Source organism: Motacilla alba, chromosome 1A, assembly GCF_015832195.1.
Source record: "Motacilla alba alba isolate MOTALB_02 chromosome 1A, Motacilla_alba_V1.0_pri, whole genome shotgun sequence".
NCBI lineage: Eukaryota > Metazoa > Chordata > Aves > Passeriformes > Motacillidae > Motacilla > Motacilla alba.
In genome coordinates this window covers 8,563,413-8,578,483 of record NC_052031.1, presented here as the reverse complement: position 1 = coordinate 8,578,483, position 15,071 = coordinate 8,563,413, and the positions used below count along the sequence as shown (strand labels likewise).

Below are 15,071 nucleotides of genomic sequence, written 5' to 3'. Positions count from 1 at the left end.
TGCCACCTTTTTCATGGGAGATGGGACCCAGCTGTGCTGTGCGTGCCTGAAAGCCAAAATACCTCCTCCCGTGTGAGTGAGCCGTGTTGTGCCAGAGCTGCTCTGGCCACTTCTGTGGGTCAGGGAGGGGTGGCTCTGGTGTCAAGCTGCCTCCTGAACATGCAAGGAGCCATCACAGAGCTTGGAGCTGCCATAAAACCCTTTCCCATCAGGAGATACCGCACTGGGACCGGCCCCTGCGTTGCCAGGGTTGGACCACCCAGATTCAGGCTGCAATTTTAGAATAAGGGGACTGGTTGTGTGCATATGAATTTTAGCACAGTGAGGCCCTGATCTCTCCTGACTACTAATAAAAATAAAAACAAAAATAGTAATAATAATTTATTACTAGATTGTAAAGAGACACGTATTTCTGGAGGCCGGAAAAAGAATGTGCATTGGCTTCACTTACAAATCCCACTACCATATGACTAAAGGTTTGTTTCCCTGAGTAATTACCAGCCTGGGTACACAAATTACTGTTTGTAAGCAAATAGAAATTAGGCAGGGAAACAATTTCAAACACATCTCCTTCCTCCCAGTTACATTTTAAGAGCCATCCATGGAAAGCTTGGCCACTAAGCAACAGGCGTCACCTGAAAATAGGTGTTCAGTGTACCCCACATCCTCCAGTAGTTAAATAAGATTGTGATTACCTGTTTCTGAGAAATCTCCATGGTCGAGATAAATGAAGGGTGCTGAAAAATAAAACAGCAAAGTGTATTAGTTCACAAATTCCCTGCTCTTACTTAAAACACAATAAGCAAATAAAATTACAGGTTCATTTGCATGGTTTAAAAATATATGAAAAAAAAGCCCAAACAACACAAAATCAAGAAAATCATGCAGCCAAAAACAACTCCCATAGATTTCCCCAAGCTGAAAGGAGGGATTTGGCTTCTCGGAGTTTGCTATCTACCCCATCCTGGGCAATGAGCCTTTACATCAACTTCAGCTCATATTAAGCACTATTCGAAAGGCTTAGTTGCCATTTAAGGGATCTCTGCACCAGGATATATTTCATGGCTATGAGAGACAGTGACATTTTTGCCTGTAACTGATGTAAGAACAGCACAAAGCTCAGGGTATTAGCTATCACCCAAGAGAAGATTAATCTAAGCCTATTGTTTAATATTAATGCAGTTTGAGGAAATAAAGCACATTTTTTTTAGCCATTACCCCTTTCAATTTGTTGGATTCAAAAACATGGAGGTAGCAGTTATAAATGTTACCAATAAAAATGTGAAGGAATGTCTACTGAGTAGAAAAAAATGACCTCTTTTTGTTTTAAATATGATATGGCACATTTTCCCTTGACGTTATGTTTTAAGAATGCAGCAAATTGGTGCACATACTGGAACTGCTCATTATTTGGCAGGCCACTGAGTAATCTTGGTATTTTCTGAGTGATATTTATAATGGGTGTCCAAGACAGTGGGAAGAAGACATAGAGATCCTTTAAATCAAAGTTTCATCATACACATGACATATCAAAAGGCATATGAAGAAAAGAACTCTTTGAAATAATTGTTAATGATCCTGTGCTTACACTTGGAAAAGTCCCAAATTTATTTATTCAGTATGGACAACAATTTGGGCTCTACATCACATAGCAGAGAGGATGTGTGAGAAATTAATCAAAATGCTGTGGCTGCAGACGAACTTTGATGGAAAAGCAAAGTGAAAACTGAGGAAGAGCTGAGCAGCATGAGAAGAAAGCAAAGTGAGAATGCAAAGAACTAAGAAGAAACTAATAAATGGAAAAGAAAATCAGCAGGGAAGACAAAGGTTTCCATTTTTCTGATGTAAAAGTATGTTGATGTCAGTTCCTTTACCAGCACTAAAGTTAATCAGAAATTGTGCCTGTGCAACAAAAAGAATCTTGGGTTTTTCACAAGCTGTATTTATGAAGAAGTCATTGGTGTTAGCAGGGCTCCAGTTACAGAATAACCAAGTCAAAACGGTCAAAAATACTGAGTCAGCCTTCATCAATACATAAAGGCACACTGATAATAAAAACTAACTTCTTTTTTATTTTTCTTATGTCTTCAATTCCCAATGTTGCTATTTTAAAGGATTTCTCTGCACCCATGGAATTTTGTGTGCTTGTCTTTTAAAAATTATGATTGTACCTAGAATACTGTCAATGCCAATTGGGCCATAGAAAATTTTACATTAAAAATACAATACTACTATTTTAACATGTATAAATAATAAAAAATGTGGGCTCATAATATGATTTTAAACTAGAACAAAGCAGGCTAAATGACACTTCCTACAGGTTTGAAAAATCACGGTCTGTTTGGTCTTGGACATTTTCCAATTGACTTGTCCAAAGAATACCAAGGCATTTAAAAATTTACATAGTGTCCCTTTGGACACTTGCACGAGTTCCAGTAAACAAACAACCAGACAGACAAAGCCAGTTTGGGCCACAAAGTCCCCTGAATAATATTTAATTGATGTTGTGGTTATTAATGCTTACCTTGAATATCTGCAGCTCTTCCAGGACCACCTCCTCCTTGGTCCACTTCTCCTTTGTGATACTCACAACCTTCAGGACTGTGCCTACATCTGAAACAAATGTGCCTCATGTAAAACCCACAGGTACGTTTCAATAGGTAAGGGCCACTCCACTTCTTGCCCTGTAGATAAAGCTAATCCATGAGGGATGTTGCTTTCCAACCACATCTCTCCCCACTGCATCCACTGCTGCCTGCAGAGCTCTCTCCATACAGTGCATTTATGGTTTCACTGTATGGCTGAGCCAACAGAGTCACAGGCTGCTCCTGGCAGGGATGGTCCAGCTCTCCTGCTACACAAACACACACAGGCAAGCATGTCCATGCTGCCAGCTACAAGTTTCTGCACATTTCCCTGAGCCAGAACTGGGGCCCATCTGACCCCAAAGAGAACTGGCTCAGGGGACTAAATTGGCAGAAAATTATTTCCTCTTTTTTATAGAATTCATCTGTTTCCAGCATAGGTCCTTAATCAGAAGTAAGCTTCATTTTAATGCAATGAATTAAGCAATGCACTTTTAAAATTTATTTTTGGCAGAAAATTATTTCCTCTTTTTTATAGAATTCATCTGTTTCCAGCATAGGTCCTTAATCAGAAGTAAGCTTCATTTTAATGCAATGAATTAAGCAATGCACTTTTAAAATTTATTTTTTCATTTAAGAATTTTTTTTTAAACCCAGCTTCATTCAGCATCAAAATCTTAATTTATTCATTACTTCTTTAGAGTCATCTAGAGAATTTTTTGAAGTTAAAATCTATTCATCAATTTTAACCTGGATTCTTGCTTGGTGAAAAACTAGCTGCTCATTTCATGTCAGACCATTACACATTAGTGAAGCATGAATGGCCTTAAAAATAGCTCAGAAATTGCTCAGGGGAGGTGGGTTGGGTGCTGGGATGTGGGAATGATGCAGTGCAGTTTAGTCCTAAGCTCTAAGCATAGCAATGCAATAATGAAAAATAATACATTATAAGGGAAAGAATGAGCTCTTCATTCTTCTTTTCCCAAACTACTGAAGTTCATATTACCAATCAAAACTTAATTTTTACAGTTTGCCTTATGAATTAGAGGGTTTTTTCAGAGTTTGTTTGACATAATTGCCAAAGTCTGCACATGTACAAGTTGGCTGTGTACATTCAAACATATAATAAGCTACTGATCTTCTGCTACTGGGCATCTCCCGAGTTATTTATTATATCCTTATTCAGTCTCTCTATGTAATTGAAATTTTATCTTTGAGGTAATTTCTTTCCTTACAATGAGTTTGGAGGATAAAACAGAACAAAACCATGCACGTACAGAAAAGGAAACTCACTTTTAAGGAAAGCATTGCAGAAAAATAAATGTCTGCATATTGTGGAGCGCCATCTAGTGACTGCATGGAACTTGCTGGCCTTGACACCTCAAAACCTGACGACTTACACTTGAAGTGTTTGTCTTAGCGCCAGGTAGGAACAGTTAACCTCAGAGTATTGGATTGCTGGTCTCTCAATATAATTTTATTTCTACAAAAAACTTTAAAATGGAGGACAACAAACAGGTGAAAGCAGCTTCAACAGCCACTAAAAGAATATTTTGTACATTTTTACAAGTGAACTCATCTTCTCAGACAACTAAATTTCAAATTATTTAGTCTCACTCTTATCACAAGGACAGAAAGTTGCAGTGAGCACTCCCAAATCCTAGGCATCACACAGTTTGGGAAGCAGTTGCTTTTACTTTTTTGACTATATCAATAGTGCTTTCAGAAAGCAACAAGGATTTTTCATCATCATCATGCCTAAAGCTCATCCCCAGCCTTTTTAGCCAGCAGGGGAGAAAACAGCACTTGAATGGTCTTTTTTAATGAAACTGTGTTTTTTTCTCTGACACCACTGTACTAACTTGGGATCACAGAGAGTCTGTGACATTCTCTATTTTTAGAAGACAAGGGATGTGAAACAAGTTTTGCTTAAAGAGATAAAAGTTCCAAGAGAGAAGCTATCTCTAGACTCCGGTGTGAGGTAACACAGGTAGAAAACTCTTCAAGGCTGAGACAACCCACGTTACAAGAGATGATGCTTCAATCCTTTCCTCAAATTACTTCAGAATACCCACACATATCAAATTGTGCTATATGACAAAATTTGCTCATAAGCCAGATAAAATGCTGGGCAATCCAATAGCACTGGGGTGGGAATCAAACTGAAAGCTTAATTTCCCTGCAGCTCATGGCAGTAGCTCATCCACTGCACTTGGATAAACCTTGCCACCTCTATGTGCCTCAGTTTCACCTTCTCTGAGTTGGGGATAATGGCAAGGACCTCCTTACTAAAGCACTCAGATCTACCAGTGGAAAGTGCTTGCTAAGACTTGTACAGAATGAGAGTGAGACAATGTTGAATAATGAAATAAGAACAAAAAATCCCAGTGGAGTAATGTGGTAGATTATTACTTCAGAAATGTTATGAATAGGTATATTCACATTCCTTAGCACACCTTGCTGTAGGGTGATTCATCCAGTGATTCTAAATTTAATTACTATGGGAAAACTAGGCCTTTTCCTTAAGGCATTTATCTATTATAAAAATGTAAATAGATAAATAATTATCCATAGAAAAACAGCAAAGCAGTTTTTTTTCCTGACAGAATAGCTTAACCTCTCTCTGTTCAATCCTGGTTGTCACATTTGGAGCTATTATGTTGTTAATTTTTATCTTTAAAATTAGTTGAGTGGAACTGTTGCCTTAGGCTCAATTTGAAATCTTTAACTCTTCAGCATCACATGAGATAAAATGCTGAAGCACCATGTCACTACCAGTAATAGGAAATACTCCTTGAAGCTATCAAGGTAATTTCTTTTTTTTTTTTTTAATAGTTTTATTGATGTGGTTTCAGCAGGATGTGAGACTACCATATAATATAAAGACAGGTAGTACTTGGAGGGTAAGAAAGTTCAGGTATTCTGACCCCTAAATGGTTTATCACCTAGGCAGCAGGAGGCATTTAAATCCCAACAGTAGTAATACCCTGAACTGACAAATTAATTTAATTTAAGCACTTGCATGGAGACCTGGATCAGAACCAGGAGCACCTACATGCTTCCTGAAGCCGTTTGCAAAGGAAAAAGATGTTAATCTGGAGTTTTATTCAGGTTCCTTCAGACCTACTGGACTAAAGGTGCTCTAAAAGGACGGGGTTTGTGCAGAATGACACTGGAAGCTCTGTACCATACCTGTTCCTAGGAAAATGACATCATACTGCCCATCCTCTGCCATGACGTGGTCCACCACGATCTGAGTGAGGCGATAGTCCACGTTGATGCGCGTGAACACCGGCGCTCCCGTCACTGGGTACACCGACTTGTACATCAGAGGGTGCCGCCTGATGAAGCTGATGACCTCGTCAGGAAAGTCCCTGGTAGACTTTATGAGCGGATCGTAGGTTTTGCTGGGACACTGAATGACAGAAAACAAGGAGATGAGAGGAATTTTAAGGAAGAAGTATAAGTAGAAATCAAGTTTTCTTCAATAACATTTGTAAAGATGGTAATAATCATATTTTTCAGTGGTTCTTCTCACCCCAAAGCAGTACTTGGTCACCAATACCTCATTTTTTGAAAGAATTGCCTTAGAACCAGAGAAATTTTCATGACAGGCTTGGTGTGGGAGCAGAGAATTTTACCTCCTTGTTCCCTGCCACACAGCCATAACACCACGTTTGGTATTTTACACAGAAAAGGAGAGGAAAGGAGACCTGTCATGCTCTGTAGGATTCACTTTAACTGTGCTAGCAGCACAGTTAAATTTGCAGCCGGTACCAGAGCAGGGGCTGCCAACAGCAAGCCTGGGCTGCCCTCCCGTGGCTGCTGCGGGAGGAGCGCGCGTGCTTTAAGGGCAGCATCTCAAGGTTTTTCTGTTTTTAGTGTTTCTGTTCCTCTTTCCAAAGCTGTCTGAGTTGCTGTCTGAGTTTCTGCCTCTGGCCTGATAGCAGAGGCTATAGCTTTTCCCTGTATATGGTCTGAAATCAGTTCCTTTTCAGGGAACTGTACTTCCTACAGTTCCCATTTATTTTTTTTCTAAAAAAAGGAGTATGCTCCAGATGCCAGACAATCTCTGAGGTTCAGTATTTCTCAAAATTTACTTCCTTACTCATTCACTGAACTGACACTCATGACCAGGCCCATGGCTCAGCTGCTGCAGCATTCCTTTTCTCTAGCTTTTAACAGCACAGTCTCATCCTCTTCTGCTCCTTCAGACACTTCTCCATGCTGAGGTTCACTCCCACCTCTATTAGACCCCTACTAACAAACTGGTCACTCCACCTGTTTCTTTAGCTTACACAAAGTTGGGTTCCACAACATTTTGCCCAAAGTCTATCCACAAACCTACCTTTTCAACCTCCATCAGATTTTTCCTTTCTGTGCCTTTTGGGGTAAGTCCAAAGACATATGTATAAGGTGGTTCATTTTGGTCACCCATGATGTCTCATCACCCATCTCTGCTTTCTTTCCACAACTGTTTACATTTCTTTTCTGTCCCTTCTTTTACAATCAGTCTCGAATCCAAGCCTGAGAAAACTTCAGTTTTGAATCTGGAGCTATCTAGATATGTTATTGGGGAATTAAAATTCTGGATAAGATGAACCGGACACATTCCAACTGGTGACAACCTTTCACATATGAGCTATTCATTGCTTCTTTTTTAGTAGTTTTTAAAGAAGTAATCCCTGTATTTACTGCCAGGTGGAGCTCTAACACAGCCTGTGAAGAAAGAAACATGATCCAGTAATACCGCTGTAGTCTATCAAAAGTTAAGATTTGTAGTGAAGTTGCTCTACAGTTCTCCTTCATGGCAATTTTTGAGAGAGAATCATTCCCAGCTACCCAGTTTGACATGTGTTGAATCTATGGTGCCAGTTAAGGACTTGTGGTTAGCAATTCTTCCACAAGTAAGGCAGAGTAGCAACTAAACACAAATTTCTGACTGAGGAAAAAGCTTCACAAAAGTATCTGAGACCACCTGTATATTCAGAAACAAAACAGGCCAGCAAAGCACAGACCAGCTGATGTTATACATCCACATCTATGACCAAATCTGAAATTTCTGTTGGGGTCAATTCCTGGTCTACCTTAGACCCCAAACACTGCCACAGCACTGCTACGGGGATGGTGACACTTTGAGAATGCCTAACTACAGCAAAGCCCATCTTAACATTAAACAAAAGACTGACTAGGGGTCTGCACCTGAACGTGACCTCTGGTTTTACTTAACAGAGCTGCAGCCCTGGTGATTTAAGCGTCTGTAGCCTATTTCCATTCCTTGCTTGAACTGAATGTTATGGCTGTCTAGAGAGCTAACAGACTTTGTGCAAGTGTTCACTTGCTTAGTGATGTTTCAGACTGTGGGAGTTAAGCCTCTGCATCCCCATCTTCATAATGGATCTGAAACAGTTTATTGAAAAACATCTTAAGCCCCTGGATCACCTAATAGCTTTTGACAATTTCTCCATGGACAGTTAACCTGTGCCAATTTGAATTAAGATAAATTCCATCACACAGTCATTTTTGTTCATTGTACAATTCCATTTATGGCTGTGAAAGAACAGACAAGAAAAAGGAAAAAAAAGGGTTGCATTGTCACCAATGCAATGGTTGCATTGTGATAACCACCCAAAAGACATTCCTTGAAGATACAGTTGAATATAAGTAAAAAAGAAGAAAAGGAAAGTCCTGTTGAAAAAAACAGTTCCACTGGAAACACATATTGCAGGGAGCTATCCCTAGGGGGTTTGTGCCAGCAGTCCTGTAAGAAATTGACTTGGCTTGCTGGGTATCATCTCCCACATTCTGTTTTCTGCTGTGGTTTTATGAAGTCTTTTCAAAGTTACATCCTTGCAGTGGGCTGTATTCAGCTTGGCTTTTGAAGAGAACAGTATCAGTAAAATAATTTCACAAAGAAATATGACTTTGGGACAAAGACCTAGACTTTGAGATTTAAAAATTATGTTTACCTTTACAGGTGATGAAAAAATATTTTTTTGGGATAAACAGAAACAGGTGATTAATTTTTTTTGAGTCAGAGTTTTGCATTAGTTTATTCTATAAAGGATGAGAAACAAATTCACCTCTTCAACTTCCCAACCATGCAGTAACTCTCTTCCCCCTCACGGTGGACTACAGGTTGATTTTCCCCATATGTCCCTTTTCTGTGGTTCATGGTCTCACTCATTACTCAGAGTGACCACCTGCATCTACTGGAAATGTGCTGACTGCTCACCTATTAGCAACTCAATTCCAGAAGCCCATTTCTATGTGAAAAAAAACGGGAGTAGTCCCTTCAGTCTTAAAGATCTCCTAGATTTTTGCCAAATATCCATCATCGGAGGAAGATGAGAGCAGTGACATCACTTACTAAAAACCACCGGGATAAAATTTCTGACAATATGGAATTACAGAGCTGCTACAGTAATCCCAAAGGCCCAAGCCCTACCATGCACAATACAGGGAAATCTTCTGCCAGCTTGCATAGTTAATTTAGTAAAAATAAGGACTAAGGGTTTGATCCAGAGATCTGCTTCAGTCAACAGGGTCTTTTCCAATTATTTCCGTGGGCTTTGGACCCTATCCTAAGACAGCATGACCACCAAGAACAGCTGGGCAGGTGTGACTGTTATGCTTGGCCAAGGGAGTTATTTCCAGAGGCATCACTCACTGTGGCATGATGGACGGAATAGGGGAATGAGAAAATCATTTGACCACCCTTTGGCAAAGTTCTCAGGCAGTTTTTTAAAAGCTGTGTCCACCCATCATTGCAGAACAATTCCTGTAGGCTTGTGCTTCCTTTCCTAGCAATCAGCAGGATGTAGGATGGTCAAGTGGGTGAGTGAAACAACCTTTCATGTCTAAAAATATGAGTTCACATCCTGTTGCAGGTCTCATGACAGTGGTACTGCTTTCTCTGCCCAGTTCATAGCTCATTTATTCACATCATCAGCACCACATGCTGTCTCAGATATGTGACATCTCCCACTGGGGACAATAAGATACTGGCTTTTATATAAAATGTCACAGGACTAGGTTGGCAGAGTTGCTTCATGCGGACTACAAGAGAACCTGGCTTCACAGAAGTTCTCATAACACTATCACTGTGCTCTCTCAGCACCTTCAGCTTTTGCTATAGGGTGGGATTCATCTCACCTGATCCAGATTTTAATCTTAGCTGCATGTGAACTGCACAGAAGAACAGCTTCTATTCTCACAGAAGGCTATCTTTCTCTTTCTGATAGAGAATTCTAAACAAGCAGCTCAGATTTGATGTTCTTCTTCTAGATAGCTGATATCAAACAAAATTTATCACATTATATCAGTCAAGGTTCTACCACTAGACAAGAATTTTGCAAGAAGCTTGTTCACCATATAATCTATTCTTCAGAAGTTGCTTAGGCCTTTGCTGCCATAAATAACTTGATAAAAATATACGTGTCAGAAATGAAGGATAAAACAAAACAAGACAACCACCCAAAACAAACAAACTAACAAAATTCCCCAAACCCAAGAGAAATAGAGTTGGAAGTGCTAAGGGCATCTCTACCCAACTTCTGTATAAACTCTGTGGACACAAACCTTTTGAAAAATCAATAGTTACTTAAATTTATTGAAATGCCTTCTGTGTGAGCTCAGTTTGACAGTAATCACTCTGGACTAAGTCCTGATCCCATGTGATCTACAAAGATGCCTTCTCTTCCCTCACCTGGTATTTCTATCTGAATGTGGTCACACAGTGGTAAGTTAAGGCTAATCTTTCTTAAATAAAAGCAAATACACACTAAATTAACACCACTACACATATGTAAGCTTTTCTCCTTTTTTCACTTGTGTTATTAAATTTGCAGCTTAGCAGAGTGCTGGATGTGTGGATCCCACACAATGCTAAGACATACAGTGTGACTGTGTTAACATTATGTGGGAAACGTGGCCAAGTTTCTCAAAAGCTAGTGCCAGAAGCTGGGCTCCTAAATAAACCTCCAATTTGCCAAACTGGATAGTGCTTCACACCATCTAGTAAACTCAGTAAGAGCTGCTGGATCTAACACCTATTAAAATGGTGGCAATTATTAGGGAATCTAGCTATAAGGTATGTGAACACATATCCTTTTCATTAATGATGCATCTGTAGTTCAGCACTGCTGGTGTCTACTGACAAACTAAAAAAAGAATGTTTTTCCCTGGGAACTTCAAAAGGATTTCTATTACAAGTGTGTTGAAAATCCCAGTTTAAAAATTTCTTGTCACATGTATCCTGAGACCCACTTAACATTAAGACTCAAGCACCTACGGGGTAGGGTAGATTGATTATATTGAGTGAAGTAGACATCTGCTTGCTTTTATAATGTCCAGGCTGGGAATTTTTATGGATTTCAGAAGGACAACTGAGAACCATGCCAGCAAGTCACTCTTGTGAGTACTGGAAGTATCTAGTATGAAACATGAAAGAGTGAAGTATTTCTTAAACCTCTCCCATACTAGGGAGTTAGATGTCTTGGTCTGGGCTTCCCTCCTTGAGCAGGTGTCCCTTGTCCTGGGAACTCCTTGCTCCTTCGTGTTGAAGCTGTTTTACTTTTCATAAGTTAATTACCTCTCATCTTAGACAAAACTAGTAACTAATAAGTTAAGTCTTCCAGGCTCTAAATAAGTTGTCTTATCACTGATTCATTAAGCAAACAGCAGATAAAATAGAGGAACTACCTTCATCCTCTCACTTCTGTGTTAAACAGGGACCTCCAACATAGCCAATGCACTGAAGATGAAACTCCAGTTCCTGAGAGGCCTAAATACCCTGGGACTTCTTTTCTGTAGACTGATCAGAGCTGCACAATCTATTCTGTATTTGTCTACAATGTCTACAAAAACCCTTAATGCTCTCTACAAGATGAGTGCCAGGAGGACTCATCTTTAAGAGAGAGTGGGGAGACTCTCTCTACAAGGACTCAGTGGGGAGACTTTCATAGTAACCTTGAAGCTACTCAGTGAGCTCGGAGGAAGGCTGGGGTGAGGGGAACAAATCAGGTTTGTAGGAGAAAAACAAACAGTGCCAATTTTAAATGGAATCAAACTCACTCTTCCCTCACAACAAAAAGCACAAACAAAACAATCAAATATTTTAAGTCCCCTATTATTTTTTTAATGGTTGTATCCCATTGTTTGTGCAAGATTTGTTCTTGTGTTTTTTTCTTGAGCAGTTTGTATTGCTTTTCCATTTAACACACCTGTGCTCTTGATAGAAAAAGCTGAGAAAATTGAGCATTAATCTGAGGCTAGCTGAGCTGAGACCAGCTGGATGAGTGAACTTGACTTTGCAGGTGGCACTTTGCAATTCTCTGCTGACCTCTAACATGAGGAAAGGTGACAAGGTTTGCAACATTGCAAAAGGCTGTTACAAGCTGGAAGGTGATTCATGTTGTGGAAAACAGGTTGGTAAGTAACAGGAGGTGTAGGAGGCTTTCTGAGGAAAATAAAGCCATAAAGTGAAACATTTCACTTAATTAAGCTGCCCCATTTTACAGTAGGGAGATCAAAGGAGAGAGGAACTGGAGAAGCAAAGAATGCCATCTGTCCCATAAGATAGGTGAAAGGGGAAGATAAGTCTAAAAATAACAAGGAAAACCTGTGCAACCTTACATGTTTTATGAACGAGCTTGTTAAAGCAGCACAACTAATGGGAAGGGAGGACAAGGGAGACTTTTGGCAGGCAGTATTTCTCTGTGGCACAGCCAAGTCCCAATGGACACCACATCTTGATTAGCCTGCACACTGAAAGACCAGAAGAAATAAAGGAAGAGGTTTCACTGAAGAAAGAGAGAGAAAGCAACTGAGAGAAAAGAAGAAGGATGAAGCTGAGTTAGGGGAGGTTTAGGTTGGATATCAGGAAAAGGTTATTCACCCAGAGGTCAGGCACTGGAACAGGCTTCCCAGAGAAGAGGTTACAGAACCAGCCTGACAGAGTTCTAGTATTTGGACAACGTTCTCATGTACCCTGCACAGGGCCAGTTCAACTCCATGATCCAAATGGGTCTTTTCCAACTCAGTGGATTCTGTGATTCTAACATTCCATGATTACAGGGAAATCTGAGGGGTTGTAAAGGAACTCATTTAATAAAAAGAAAGCACAACGAATTCAAGAGTCCAGGACCATATTCAGATCTGGAGTAGAAAGAGGTGAGACATTAAACTCTTCAAATGGACAAGAGCAATGTTGACCTGCTTCTTCTTGTACTTAAGTGACTCAGACTGTCAGGCTCTTACTTTGCTCATTCAGATGTTTGTTTTGATCTTTTGACAAATCACATCAGTAAGATATCTAGACCCATCAAAAACACTTGTTGTTGCCTTGGCTAGCATTAAACAGTCCTGCATTCTGCAGTAGATCAGACTGAGTGTTAATCTGCAACTTTAAACACTGACATTCCTCTAAAAATCTGACCTTAAAAACATTTACTTGCCATCAGTGAAATGAGTATGACTCCTGTGTGCCCCATCAGAATTTCCAAATGGGCACTGTGAGTTGCTGTGATACTGCAATTGCTATAGCTCAATAAATAAACTGGAAAAGTTTTCTTCCTCCTAATTCACTGAAAATCTTATTCAAATGCAGTCTGTGATTTCTGGGAGGGTACTATGAAAACTCTGCTTCAGAATACAGAACACATTTTAAAGGACGTTCTCCATGGTTTCTTTATTAATGGATAATTTCCTGAGAGAAACCCTAAGATACTGGAATAAAACTGGATTTGTTATTTGGGGACAGCTGCAGATATGCAAGTCCAATTTTTCAAACAGCCAAAGCAGATAGAGCAAAAGCTCCCTTGGTTTTCAACTCACCCTTTGTGTCAGGGCTGCCTGCTTCATGCTTTTCTTTCTGTCTCTTTTTATTTTCACCTTCCACATGGAAAAAGATTTGAAGCCTTGACTCTGTTCAATTCCCATTATTTCCACTTGCACTTTAATACCACCAAGAGAAGTTAAAGAGCTACATGTGCTGCAGTGTCAGTGGTGTGGAGTGTGCCAGAGCTGCCCTGCCACCGTGTCCAGGGGTGTTTTGATGACAGCAGAGGGCAGGCAGAGCCTGTCACAGCGCAGGGACATGAGCAGAGAGGGGCTGCTGCTGCCTGAACCCACTCAGCATTGCGAAGGCATGATATCATGGTCATGCTGGGAGTTTATCTCACACACAAATTGCCACAGGAAGCATTTTGTCAAAATTTCAAAATCAAAGCAGTCACAGTCTCTATAGTGAGCAGCTTTATTTACTTAGGAGATAAAGGCAGCAGAGCAGAAAGTTAAATTAGGGTATGCAGACTCCTGCTTCTGTGTAAATGCTGAAAGGAAGTCAATGCATTTCTCAAAGCCAACCACCAAAAGAAATGCATTTCCTAGAATAGCCATTTTTAGACTTTGCCAGTAACTTAAAGTATAGGAAATACAGAATCAGAGCAGTGTTAGCTATGCCAACTGTAGGCAACATTTATGACGAGCTTAAATTTCAAAAATGTTCTAGCATTTATCCTTGAAAAAGGATAGATTATTCCTCTGGCTTTGTTCTGAGCTTTCCTGAACCACCTCACAGTGACAAAAATGACAATACTAATCTTTAAGAAAGAGCATTTCAGCATTCACACTGCAGTGGTCTTCAAGGTTCATGCTGCTTCTTTTCCTTGCCTTTTAGCACAGTACTGCTTGTCCAGATCCCACCCTAAATCCATTCATGTCCAAGTTTGACATAGCCCATCACAAGCTAACAGTATGGCATGAATCTACTTATTTGGATACCCTACATCAAACTACTGAGCCTGAAGTATTTTGCAATCCAGCTCACTAAGGGAACAGATAAAAAGGTACACAGCAATACGTTTACCTTATCCATATAGTAAATATGATAGAGATCTTTCTTCTGATAGCTTTCCTCAGTAAATCCACTTCCTTTCTCAGTCCTTGGTCAGAAAAACTCCTACAGACTATGAAGGTTTGAAGGACTTTTAAGATACTGTTTCCTCACAGCTGTTATCAGGTGCTTAAAGGAAGCAGTTGGAGAGCTAAGGGCTGGCTTACAGAAAATATTTATCTTTAAACTTTCCAACTTTTACAAAACTTGCAAACATGGAATTTCAAATCAGTGATAAAGATCAGCACTGACATGCTTCAGCATGGCATGTTTCCTTCCTTGTGAATCCCAGCTCAACCATGTGATGGCTAATACACTCAAAAATGCAATGAGCTTATGACCTGTCTATCTGTGCAAAGTGTTCATCCTTATGGGGCACTCTGGGTTTTTCAAGAGAGTTATTTTAATCTCTTTAGATGCCATGGGAGCAGCTATTGTTCTCCCTGGCACCATTTTTGTAGCTAAAATTAAATTCATCTGATCTTCTTAACCAGCCGTGGAAGTTGCACTCACACAAAAAAAAATTTAATTTAATCTTCTTTTTGGGGGCACTGTGTATTTCACATGACAGAGAGATGCGTAAGCTGGCA

General features: G+C 39.9%; 1 protein-coding gene across 3 annotated transcripts in view; it reads right to left on the bottom strand.

The window, feature by feature from the left end:
• Positions 1 to 15,071, bottom strand: part of SEMA3D (semaphorin 3D) — a 144,497-nt gene that overhangs the window by 17,731 nt on the left and 111,695 nt on the right. For all 3 annotated transcript variants that reach the window (XM_038153514.1, XM_038153515.1, XM_038153513.1), the window contains 3 exons: positions 5,778 to 6,000; positions 2,525 to 2,613; positions 696 to 737 (listed from right to left, as the gene is read on the bottom strand). In XM_038153514.1, the coding sequence (XP_038009442.1) occupies positions 696 to 737; positions 2,525 to 2,613; positions 5,778 to 6,000 (354 nt within the window). The remainder of the gene's footprint in view (positions 1 to 695; positions 738 to 2,524; positions 2,614 to 5,777; positions 6,001 to 15,071) is intronic.